This window comes from Colletes latitarsis, chromosome 8 (genome assembly GCF_051014445.1).
Source record: "Colletes latitarsis isolate SP2378_abdomen chromosome 8, iyColLati1, whole genome shotgun sequence".
In the NCBI taxonomy this organism is placed as follows: domain Eukaryota; kingdom Metazoa; phylum Arthropoda; class Insecta; order Hymenoptera; family Colletidae; genus Colletes; species Colletes latitarsis.
Window position 1 is genome coordinate 32,737,531 of NC_135141.1, and position 13,530 is coordinate 32,751,060.

At 39.4% G+C, this 13,530-nt stretch overlaps 1 protein-coding gene across 2 annotated transcripts in view; it reads left to right on the forward strand.

Annotated features, from left to right (window-relative positions):
- Window positions 1-8,603, forward strand: part of LOC143344712 (TWiK family of potassium channels protein 7) — a 264,886-nt gene extending 256,283 nt beyond the window's left edge. For both annotated transcript variants that reach the window (XM_076771023.1, XM_076771024.1), the window contains 3 exons: window positions 7,091-7,296; window positions 7,501-7,786; window positions 8,115-8,603. In XM_076771023.1, coding sequence (XP_076627138.1) covers window positions 7,091-7,296; window positions 7,501-7,786; window positions 8,115-8,395 — 773 coding nt within the window. In that variant the 3' untranslated portion in view covers window positions 8,396-8,603. The remainder of the gene's footprint in view (window positions 1-7,090; window positions 7,297-7,500; window positions 7,787-8,114) is intronic.
- Window positions 8,604-13,530: the final 4,927 nt, after the last annotated feature.

The window sequence follows — 13,530 nt, forward strand, 5'->3', positions numbered from 1 at the left end:
CTGTTTCTCGCGATACTACATCTTCTCCCCCTCCTTGTGGCTCTCATTCTCCTCTACTGTGCATTTGTTTCGATGGAAAATTCAAAATTCGTCCATTGTAATTGTCCCAGAGTCTCTCTGTGTTCATAGTCTCTAATAAAACTTATAAAAAATTCTCTTATAGGAAATTATAGTAAATTTTTTACAAGTTTTATTAGATATTTAATAGATTAATTGGAAGTGTATGATAATAGAATACGCGATCGAAGGTTTTTCAGGAACGATTCGAATTAGAGTAATTAAGGATGAACAAAGGGACATTTTAAATTGCACGATCTCTACGGAATATTTTTATCCGAACGTAATTAAATCTTCGCAACTGATTTTTCTAATATTTTGTTGAAGAATATAGTTCGTTCGAGTTGCTTTAAAAATTTGTGAATGTGTAATTGTATCGAATATTTCGAAATATGTGTAAAACAAATCTGCTCTTTTCGTGACCATTCCACGTACGAACGAATTTAAACAAAATTAAATAGTATACGTTTGAAAAATTATTTGAAATTAAATCGTAAGCCAAGGGGTTAAAATCGAAGTCTGTCTTGTTCTCGCGAGATCCTGAAAGTTGGCGTTGAGTTAGAAGCTATCGGTTATCCTGGCCGTTCTCCACATCCGTTTTCGTACGTTCATCAGAATGGCGGAATCAATATAAATCAGCCAGTAGCAAACAGCCCCGTCCAAGTTAGGAATTGAAGTGCATTCAGTCGCAACCCACCGGCTCTCGCAAGCTAAATAACATCCACGCCGTAGACCAGACCGGCTGGTAGACGATACAGCCGCTGTCCCGGATCGTAATATCGCTTTAATTATGTGCGCCATATTTGCGCCAGGTCGCGTTATTAATTTCGGGTCCTCGCACGGAGAGACTTACCATTACGACCTCGGGGGTTACGTCGAGGATCCCGACAACCCTGTGCCACGAAACGACGTCGACAAACCGTGGAGAGGAGCGAGATGTCAGGAATGGCGAAACAGGGTTGTTCACCGGCTCCCTCATGGCGGTAGTCGCGGTAGCGTGTGGCGCGATGCATTCGCCTAACGCGGCATACGGCTCATCTTCGAGATGTTATTGCACGACGAAAACGCTACGTCCTGGTCGTATGCAAATTATTTCAAGCGGTAAATTAAACAGCTGAAACCGGGACGTAAATGCTACCTTCAAGATAAGTCGTTCGCCTGTTCTCGGGCCCCTACCTCTTGCTGGTTGTCTTGGTACGTCGTAACTACGCGATAAATTACTATTTTTTTTTATGTTGTATTGTATATTTGGAATATTTAAAGTGGACGATGTTCTTTGGGTTTTGATGTAGAAGGTACTTTGCAAAGTATAGGGATTTTTATTAGCAATTGTGACAAAAACTTATCGTCTCGCTGCTCATCGTGTAGGCGTAAATTGGTTACGTGGGCCCAGCCAATACCGTCCTGGCTCTATTATTTTTACCGATGTAATTTCTCCTCGTTTTCCAGACAGTTTGGTCGGTCGTCTCGCGAAAAATGCGCCCGCGGATTGCGGTTACAGCGAAAATAAATAATCCCCGGAGTCTCTTCCGTTTCTCGTTTCGTTCCGCTTCGCGTGTCTCGTGTCTGTTACCTTTTTTATCGCGATACCGTCATCTCGTTACACCGTTCCGGCTTTCTACCCCCCCTTCCCACCCTTTCCCGCCCCTCTGGACCACGGTTGTGTTCAAAGCCCCCCCTCCCTTTCCCATCTACGCTTCTCACTACGAGAATGTAATATGGTGTTTTTGAAAAGCGTCGGATGAAAAATTGTTTGCCCGTTTATTGAGACCTCGGCGAGCGAAATGTTTAAATAGCTCGGGGAATAACCTAGTTTGCTCTCTGGAGGTAGGGTGGGTAACAATTATATGGGCCTGTTTATTCGACAACGCGAACTATTATTGTTCGTTAGGGCTGTACAAACTGGCAAAACGACGCGACGATCTGGAGCCTGAGCACTTTCGTAGAGGGCACGAGGCAACAACCACTTTACAACCCCCTCTCTTATGAGTCCGTAAAAGAAATTTAAATCGCATTATTCTCCCTATAAAAGTCTATTCAGTTTCAAGATTATACAATCCCAGAATTTTCGAAACGATCGAAAATTATTATCCCGTCAGACCTGTCATTCTTCGATGTACAAATATGCCTAACACGCAGGGTGTATTTAATCCCTCCTTATTAATACGTAGAGGCAAGTAAAATACTGCTGGAAACGCGAGGGGAGTGATTTATTTAGTCGACAAAAATTTAATTAATTTCGGCTCTTCTTCCTGAAGCCCTCTTCGTGTACACAAATAGCTAACAAAAAAAAAAGAGAGGTATTTACATGAGTATAAAAGAATTCTTCATACTTTCAACATACATTCATCCGTGTTGCGCTATTTATATTTTTCTACTCGTGAAAATACCACCCCTTTTTAGCTGTTTATGTGCTTGGAGAGGACTCCGGCAAAGAGGGCCAAAATTAATTAATTTTTTGTTTGACTAAATAAATCACTCTTCGCGCATTTCCTGCAGCATTTATATTAATAAACAGGGATTCGTCTGTCGGATCTCGACCATATGAACGTAAAATGTTCGAAACTTTGTTAAAGAAACTACTGCAAATATATGAAACGTGAAAAAAAATTTTTATGAAAGTCACAAATAAAATATTGCAATATATTGGACGAGTATCTCTCTTTATTTGTTGATGTGTGTTTATAAGGGATGAAAACTATCCTCGGAGTGGATAATGGGTTTTTGCCCGTATAATAAATAAATAAATATTTCGAATCAGTACGATGCAAGAACTATAATTTTGTAACTGAATACAACTTTCGTATCCTTTATAATACTTCACGATTCACTATGATAGAACTGCACGCCACGTGACGCAAAGTCCTCAATTTTTCTCCTAATTCCACCATCGAACTACCTAATCACTCGCGATAAAGCTCTTTAGTTATCGTTCGGTTGTGAGTCAATAATTGATAACAGATAATTCCGTTGATATATCGCCAAACGTGAAATAAAACATGCTGCAAATATAGTTCCATTTTCTGAAGTATTATGTTTCGCCACAACTGCCCCATTATCACTTTTCATCCGACGTTCATAACCGTTTCGTGTTTCAGTCTAAAAAAGAGAAGCTCGCATTCATCTTTTACCGAAGGTTGACTGCTGACAGTTTCTGCTGGACCCATTATTCATATTTGCGAGTCTTTTCGATATTTTTCGAGTAACAATAAATCGTGTAATAAGTTGAATCAGTTACGATTACTATTTACGGATTACCAATCGATGATCTAGACCATAATGAAAAGAAATAAAAAAGCTAGTAAAACGATGCGACGAGTGCATAAATATAGCAAAAAATTATATCGAAGAATTACACGTAACACGTTTATTGAATAATATTTCAGAATTCGTCTCCTTACTTACGGAACGAGCCTCGTACGTTAATCTTCTCGTAGCAATTAGCGAGAATTTCGCGTTTAATTTCGCTTTAGTTTTACGTAATGACGTATTTCTTCGGTGATAATGCACTCCGCTCTCGACAGGATGGTAATACGTAAGTTTTAATTTAGTTTAATGTTCGCGTCCCGTAGACTGAACACCATCAGCGAAATCTGCTCGGCGGTAACACCGTTGCGACGAGGAATCAATTAAATGTCTTTATGCCGGTGTGCATGCGGCGTATTGACACTCAAACTTTACGAAACATCGCGTGACGTCGCCGCGTCTCCTATAATGCGCGGTAAATAGTTCCGGAAGTTTAGCCACTTTTCGAAACCGTCGCGGCGGCCAAAAGTTCACGAGGTCCGTCCGTATTCGTTAATTACTCTCTTCGAAAACTCGAAGCACCGTCTTAAATCGCTCCATAATGGCGGCGATAGCGGCCCCGGACAATTTCATTTTGGCCCCGGAGTTTTTAATTACACCGGAAGTGGATCCTTCGAAGCGAAGGAAAACAATGTACAAACTTATTCCGGATGCGTTCTACTTTCGATTTCTCCGGAACATTCGTGGGCTACCCATTAATTACAAACGCTTCTCAACTCTTTTGCACTTTAGATTATTCAGAATTATCGAATAAAATATCGAATTTGTCGAAATGAAAGAATCTACGAATCGTTGTAAATTTTAAGTACTAAAAATTGCAAGCCTAATTTCATTTAATTGGAAAAATTTCAAGGTGAACGTTAAGTTCAGAGGACTTTCGAACGAATTGAATTTGGAATTTCGAAATTGCGTTTCGTTTTCTAGCAGCGTGCACGTCAATTTTCCACAGTTGCTGTGTAATGTTTTGGATGACATTTTGTAGGTGTATTGCGTTGCAACGCGTTGAACATCGCCCGGGAGTTTACCGAATAGAGAGTGGAGGACGCGCGTAGAACATTGAAAGCGCTGGTAGAGAGAAAATGTTGAATCGGAGGAAACGTAACGAGCAAAACGATGTTTGAGAGCGAAACGTAAAAGATGAGCGATGGCGATGTTTTCAGTCGAGTGCGATAGAACGCGAGCTTTCGCTTTATTTTTGTATCGTTGCGACTTCTAATTTGGTTTCTATAGAAGCCAGAAATAAACGTTCCTTCGATACACGCAAGTAAAGTTTGAAATTTTGATAGTGTTTAACTAACAACCAACCACTTTGGCCGATATTTGAACAGCGATATGATTTATCGGACTTGGAGTTTTGCACTTGTTGGACAAGAAGTCTTCATTATATCGAATCGGCTGGGAGTTCAAGAGGCGGGCGTAACGAGGTCATTTTGGACAAGTTTCTTGGTCTAACAATAAGACAGCTTGTCAAACTTGGACATGTTCCCAATGAGTTTTCCAAGTCTCACTTCACTGCGTTCTAGCAAATTCGTGCCCGCAAAGCTTCTACAACATCCGACTCTGTTACCTACCTATAATCGATCATGGACCAAACGTTGTAATATTTAATAAAATTATACAAATACAAAAACATCTGCTACATCATTGTATTCATTTTGTTCGTAACATATTTTTTAAACGAATTAATGAATAAATGACGACGAAAGTACATTGTAGAAAAATACATGATGTAGAAAAACATCGGTGCTGAATTAATAGCGTTACAAGGATTCTTCAATTTTTTCTCAACTCTCTGACTCTAGCACACCCCTATCTCTCTTATATGACTTTAATCAGAGATTCTATGTATATAAATATGCATGGAATCTCGTATGCATGAAATTTACATTTAGAAAATCGAATATGAATATTATTCAAGAAACTCGAGCTTCCTTAAACGAGCCTGATTAATTCACAATCAATTTGGAAATAACGATATTGACAATTATTAATTCATAATCCCCCCGATGATCGACTCTTGATCATTAATGATTCATATATATTTACCAAACAGTCAAACATAAACATTCTTTTCGACTAATAAACACATTACCCACACATTATATTTTCGATAAAGAATTTTTTTCTCGGAATTTATTAATCAAAAATAAAATGTATAAACTTCCTACGCTTTATTCGTCAACTTTTAGATACGCCGGATAATTGGAACTCTACTGTATTAAGATTCGAACAGTGAGCTGCCCAGGGAGACTATAGTTCTCGAACTTAAGATGCGTACACGATACGAACGATGAACAGATTTATAGTAGCCTTGCACTCTATATGTTGTTGCTCCTCGAGCAATAAAACTCGGGCTGACAATCTGCTGTAGCCCCTAACAAATGGTAACAGATAACGGATACGAAAAGGGTCACACCGTCGTGAACGATAAGGCGAAACGACAGTGACGGATAGGCTTCCGTGCAGTTCCGCGAGGTTTCCGCGAGTGCAATTCCATCGGCAATGGACTCTCGAAGCCGCTATCATGCACGGTCCAGAGCAATTCCAATAGGCGATCCATTATCTTAAGCGGCGTCAGCCCAATCGATTCGACCCGCTGCTTTTTCCGACCGCGGCGTTCCTCGTATCTCGAAAATGCCACCCCCGTCGCCGACCCCCGCGGCCCTTCATTTTCGCGAGACGTTAAATTTTTCAGAACGGCTCGCGTAGATACTAAACAACATTCGTTTACGAATATTGCACTTTCCATGCAAATTTTCCCCTCGCTATCGTTAGCTCGATTTGTCGATATTACGATTAATCGGCGTTAAAAGACATCGCGAGTTTCATGCGCCGTTCGACGACGCTCTTTTCCATTTTGTTCGTTTTCGAGATAAAATGGCTGTCGTTTTCAGCGGCGACTGATATACTGCCGGTATATTGGAAATGCAGAGATAAAGGAAAAGCGCGCAATATAAATTTTCTGTTGTTATTAATACTGGAATTTAGGATGAATAGAAAGTGTTTTTCTTTCGCGACGGTCAGAGAATAAACTAAAAAACCATTTCAAAGAAGCATAGTTACTTGTAGTAACTATGTAACTACGTCATTACAAGTAACTATATTTCTTTAATAACAAATGCAAAAAAAACAATATGTGTATGCATTGATATTACTTTTCTCCCTGCAATATTTCTCGTAATATCTGTAAGTATATAAATTATATGAGACGTGAACCTTTGAGTCTCAGATAGAATTTTTAGAAATTATTGAACCAGATCCGCACGAAGATTGTCTTGTATTCAATCTTTGTACGGGAACTGATAAGCTCTTACTTAAGAATTCGCTCAAAAGCCAGAAATGCATGCATTGACTAGAGATTCTGATTTCATCGGCTTATTGTTCTGTCTTCCGTTGTAATCGGATCAAATTCTAGCCGCTGAAAAGCTCGAATTCCCCTTCTCTGACTGAATTACAACCAGAAACGAATCCCACTTTCACGCCTTGCCGACTTGTCCGTCTGTTTCGGAAGCAGAGATCGCGTACTTATTACGTGCAGGTTTATGCGAACAGACGAATAAGGAACTAAAGTGGACTATAGCCAAGTGCCATGGCGGAGATAACAATAGCTTTCGACTGACAATTGATTTTGGTTTCACAATAGGTACCCTGAAAGGTTTCTGAAAGTGAAAAACATCGATTGTTCGTAATACTTTGTTAATTTAAGTATTTAACGATTCTTTTTCAGGTTGTGGCAGCATAGCTCCAAAATCTACGTGGGGCAAGATCGCGACCATGGGTTATGCCAGCTTTGGAATACCGTTGACCCTAGTCTACTTGTCGAGCGCCGGAGGACTCTTATCCAGATGCGCCAGAGGTGTCTTTACCCGAGCTCTTTGTTGCTGTCTTTGTTCAAACTGCGGCTATTGTTGCTACGACGAACGCCGTATGGAGGTGAGTGCACAGAATTTATCATAAACATTCATTAAATATCGATAAACCGAAAGAAACTAATATAAATTGACCATTTACTCGACTTCGCTTGTAATTCAAAGTTATCGAAAGTTTTGGTTTTGGTTGTGTAAATGTTCGAGGAAACGGTGTCCCTTTCTTCGCGGATCGATCTTAAAAATTGCTTTTTGATTGGCATGGATGCAGGAGAAGGAGAGACGCATGAGGAAGAAACGGCAACAGGAGGAACTGGTGCAGCAGCAGCAACAATTGCAGTTACAGGAGCCCTTTTACGTCCGCGCGAACGCGTCAACGTTCACGAGCACAGTGGAAATTAAAGCCAGCCCGAAGGACGAAGTGTCGAGTCTTGGATCCGGTGACAGGCCCAACGTTACTATACTCGCACCAATCAGCATTTGTCTCGGCGCAATGCTCTGCTACATCGTGGCAGGCGCTTTTACTCTGCACAAGTTAGACGGCTGGTCCTTTGTGGGTACGTGTAAAAGAGATCCCGCCATTATCCAAGGAGACAACCACTCTTTCACGCGAATCATACGGTGCTCGAGAAAATATCGGATAAGATTCGAACGTTTCTCACACTTTTTCGACCCTACGGGCCAGAATTAGTTCGTAAATTAATTTCAATTTATTTTTCGTTTGTAAAGACGTCAATGTATGGATTTAAACTGCTAAATCTAGTTTTGGAACGAATCTGAAAGTTTTAGAAACATTTAGCGATTTAGGGTTAAATTTCTATCCATAATAAAAAGAAACTACTTTATATCGCAGAGCTAAACTTGCTGTTTCATGTCCAACTGTAGATGCAAGCTACTTCTGCTTCATGAGCCTGAGCACGATCGGGTTCGGCGATATGGTACCCGGTTCCTACCCCCGTCAAAGCCTTTACGAATCAAAGAACGTAACCATTTGGTTCTGCTCCTGCTACATAATGTCCGGAATGGCGCTCACGGCGATGTGCTTCAACATCCTCCACGACGAGATCGTTCACAGGCTGAGCCATCAGGCCGAGAAGCAAGAGACTGTGAAAGCCAGCCCGAGCGTGGACGAACTGTCGACGGATCCTTTTGCGTTGACCTCGTGACAATTTCCGTCTGGCAACCTGTGCCACAGGAGCGGCACCGACGAGAACGACATATGTGGAACGGAACCGCCCACAAGTTTGTTCGCCCACGAGAACGAAATCAATATCCTAAAGGACTCTTTCAATCAAGTAGACGTCACCAGAGACTGCAAGCCGATCTTGAAGCTCGAAGATCACGTACCGTCGATTCCTAGTGTTTACATGTTGCCGAAAGTGGACGAGGAGGCCGAGGAGAACACTGAAATGTAAAATTTTTATCTTCCTTCTAATTCACACACACACACACACACACACACACAAACACGTTTGATAATCGTGATCGAGTCCGTTGGAGGTGGTCGCCTGGCAGATAGGTTCGTTCACGGACGTTCTCGCGAAACAGGATAATATTCTGGATCGATACACGTACCGCATCCGTACATGTTAAATATAGAAAAGTAATCGTTCTATCACAGAGACATAGTGTACGCTTCAACGAATAGCGAGGAAACTGAGAGAACGCTCTGATCGGTTGTCGACGCTGATTTCGAGATTCATTTCTTTTTGTTTCGAAATTTTGTCGGAGGATAATGATAGCTGGAAAGTTAAATGAAACTAAACTTAAATTATATTCGCGTGGAATAGAATTTTGTTGGATTACCCCCCAGTTATTTACCTTCAAGAAGCTAAAAAATTAACAATTCTATTTTTAATCGTTCGACTAGATATTGTCATATGCAGAAGTGTGGTTCAATTCATTATTACAATAATATTTCCCCATTTCCTTTACCGAGATTACCGGAAGCAATCGTAAACGTTTACTTATTTCGGCGAGTCAAAACGGCGGGAGCTACGCAAAAGCAAACGTAGCCTAATTTCGCGATAGTGCACTATTTAATGCCGTGTTTGATAAACCCAATAACGACATTACGCAAGTTCTAAGTAAGATGTCTTCAAGACATATGAAGTGTCTCCTAAATGTTCTAGGAATTTCCCAAACTTCCTGCAGACGTTCCTACGTTAATCCAAGGCTACTCTTAATGAACTTTGCTCCACGTTACTAGAACGTAAAATCTGTGTTTCCGTCTAGACACTTCTCCGATAGCGATGCAGGTAACGAAAATTATTTTCTAGATACAGAATAAAAAGAAAGAGAAACAGAAACATAAATATATACGCAAATATATTTTGTTTCTTCCAAATGATTTTTTTTTTCGAAGAGGTGAGTTCTAAGGCACACCAACGCACGATGAGACCGACTCGATGTTTCTACACGCCTACTTAGATAGAAACTTGTAACAGTATCTATATTTCCACATCTAAGCACTCGCAAAACAAACACATTCTTACCTATAATATAACTAAATCGGTTTTTGCGTCTAGTCTCTAAAACGAAACGTACACATTGACATGCAAGACGTTCTTTTTCGTACCGTGCTCGTCAAATAAATTGCATTCGCGTAACGACACTGCCGCGAGAAATGTATCAAACGCATCGACTTTAACACATAAATACCGATAAGTATATTTTTTAAACGAGCGAATTTTTCTATGGGATAAAGGAAAGAAAGAAACGGATCGAATTCGTTTTTTTTTTTTTGTTTTTTTTTTATACTTGTAATCAGTACAATTTACAGTTTTCTAACGTGACTTTAACATTTGTACGAACGCACTTTTATTATCGATATTTACTAAAACGATTTTTTATATTCCACGATTGATCCGATCACGACGCTACAATCAATCGTTCCCACGAATGCACCGCACGGCCATCGACTAGACGCAGAAATTAATCGCGCGAGAAATCACATTCAAATACTGTGCTCAAGAACAATAACTAAAGTACTGTTGCGAATAAGCACTAATCTTTAAGAGTGTTACATATGAAACTATCCACGCCGTTTAATATTGGTATTCGTCATAGAATATGAGATTATGGAGTGCGTAACGTATAGCTGTGAATTAGCAGTAAACTATTATTCTCGTCGGTTGAAGGAGCAGACTTTACCAGTTTACTTTTCACAATAAAACATTGTTCTTTCTTAAAGAATATATTTACAACGTCAAAGTGTACTGTCGTTTGTCTAAAATAGGATGTTTTCTATTTTTAATTTTGTCTATGAAAATGTTTATACTATTGCCTCTTTAATAATAGCGAAGACAAAATTGGACAAATTTTATTCGCGAATAAGGAATAAAAATTTTAGATTCGTAAACTAAGTTTACGTTTCGTTTGTAAATTAAAATAAATAAAAATGTCCAACTCTGGATGGATACACCCACGCGACAGTTAGAGAGGCAAATAACTTGACAGTTATAGAGGCACAAGTGTACTTAGCAAGGGTGAATAACTTACATAAAAAAAATGTATCGTCTGCTCCATGCGATCGACGAAAGAATCGCGTGCAGTAGCGAGTTAGAAGTGTCCCTTTTTTCTGTTTTTTGTAACATATCATAAGATGTAAGCGACTCAAATGCTAAGATCCTTTCGCGTTAAAAAGACAATGGAGAGCGGAATCGATAGATAAACGATCTGTTAATCAGAAATAGAATCAAATAAAGTTAGTTGCTCTCCGGTGAATAAATATGCAACAAATACGAGAGGTAACCATCTCTTTCTCCTTCGTACGTAAGAACAAATAAAAATGCAGGGAAGCAGGAGGGGAGGGGGGGGGCGAATTTAACCCTTGAACTGTTGCTAGATGCTCAGGATAAAGAAAACACCAAGAATATAAATTTTATGGACAATCGAGTAAGACCTTGCTTTATTTAATTTTTATGTATTTATAAGAATGACTATTTTAGAAAGTAAATTCCGTGATTAATTTAGTTGAATAATAGCAGAATATGACAATTTATAGTCAAGAATTTATCCGATTAACGTGAAATATAATTATATTCTACAATTGAAATTCTAATTTTTCTTGAATTTTTTTCCAATTATTAAATTCTTTTACCACGACGAAAAGAGAACGTCGAACAAATAGATCACTTTCTACGTCTCTCGATAATTTTTATTCGTTCTTATCAACAGGAAAGCAAGAGTTGTCTTCGGTATTTGTTCTACGAACAATCTGGTATTCCAATTTTGGAACAACTAAATGGTCAAGCGAATTTCGCAAGGTGTCTAATGACAGTCGATATTAGCTTGAGCAGTTGCTAGCATTATCGTTATCACTCCGTTGATGATTCGATGGAGGGTCGTGGCCAGTAACCAAGACAAACTTTACTTTGGTGCTTGCACCAGCCCATCCTGCCATCGATCCAAGCTAGCTGACCGAGCAAACTTCCTCGCACTCGTTCGATTCATTCTGAAGGGGCGTACGCGTTTCCACAAGCTAACGCCTAGACAATTTATTGCGCGAAGCCACCAGTAATTTTCCTATATTTACCAAAAATATTCGGACACCGTCGTCGTCGAACACATTCCCAACTTCGGTGTACTCAGAGACTCAAAAAGAAAACAATGAAATTAAAAAAAAGTAAAGTTTCACGGTAAAACAAGACTCGTATAGGATGTTTAGCCACTTTGGTTCGTTGAGAGTTGCATAAATGACAGAGAAATAATTTTAGTAGAATAAAATTTATGGGATGGGAGCAAAAAGGATCGTAATCTTTGGCGCAAAAATTTCATCGAACTCGTTGAACAGAAATCCCTTGGTTGAAACAATTCGGTGCATTTCAACGAATAAAATCATAAAACTGCTGATGGCTCGAAAGGAATCAAATTCACGTAGCGATCGAAGCGATAGTCACGGGGACGTTCTAAAGAAAAATTTATAGATCAATGTGCTCGTTCCTAGATCGCGTAAAATTTGATACCGGAACGTAAAGAATATGTTTCACGACCTACATAGCAGTATTTCAGTTCTGGAGATTAGCAGCGTACGTTTTTATACTGCTCGTCCCGGATTATACGATTTGGCAAAACGGCGCAAATATCGATTCCGCTTGTAAATCTTTGCGCCGGATGCTGTTTCGATCAGTTTCTTCCTTTCGCTTTATCCTTTCGATTCGTAAACGTCGCGACCGTTAATCTTTTTACATCGAATAAAATTTCACAGATATCCCAATATCGCAAAATCAATTTTCCAGTATCGAAAAAAGCGAAACGAAACAATTGTGTTACGATTATTAATCATCAACGTATCTTTATTTTCTGATCTACTAATTTTCCTTCTTTTATAAAAATCATTTCGGATCGAACGTATTCTTTCCATAGACGCCATTCTTATTTACTTATATAATAAATCATTAATCGTTAAATAAACACAGTTTCTGTATTATAATTAAAAAATCAGATTTCTCTCGGTACTTTAATCCTACTAAATTAATTATTAAGATTTTTTCATTTCACGGTAAAATATGGTCTCCTCTCTCACGTAGATCAGTTTGAGAAACACTAACTTATGAAATGGCCTGATAATACCTCGCCAGAAGGAGCGTACAACGGCACGTATAATATCATCTTTAATTCCAATGCGAATTCCCATCGCAGAAACTCCCTTGTTCGATTTTTCTTATTCCATAAGATTTTCTTCCTGCTCATCCCCTGATCTCGTGTCCTTATGTTCTGGTTTCTTCTCTCGTTCCTCGGGGAAATATAACCGAGTTCAAGGCACTCGTCGCCCGCCACGAAACTTTAGCGCAACAATTTTACGGAGAAAGTGTCCCGGGGGACTCTGATTGCTAGATCCATGTACTCGAGACGAGACACCAAATCTCGATCCTTTCTGTTCCTCGACGTCCTCGGTTTTATTCTGTTTCTCCGTTTACGTTTTTCCAAAAAACCAATCAAGACGATGTTAGGACGAGAAATCGATGAGAAATAATTTGGAAAAATAGAACAAACCAAAAATCTGACTTAAAAGAGATACGAAAGAATACGCGTGTCGGCTGCTCAAGCAAAAAATCGAACGAATCGTTAGACGGATAGGATACTTGAGAATGGATAAAGATAAAAATAGCTTTTGCGCTGATTCAAATTTCTCACAATTATCGAATCGGCGGGATTTGCTTCTACCGTCCTTCCGTTGCAGCGAATCCTATATGAAATTGCAGCGTAACGTAATTCGAGCGTAATTCAACATTCTGCTTAGGTTTACCACGTAAGTCTTCGAGAATACCAAAGTAATATTAACGTATAAGAGATCATT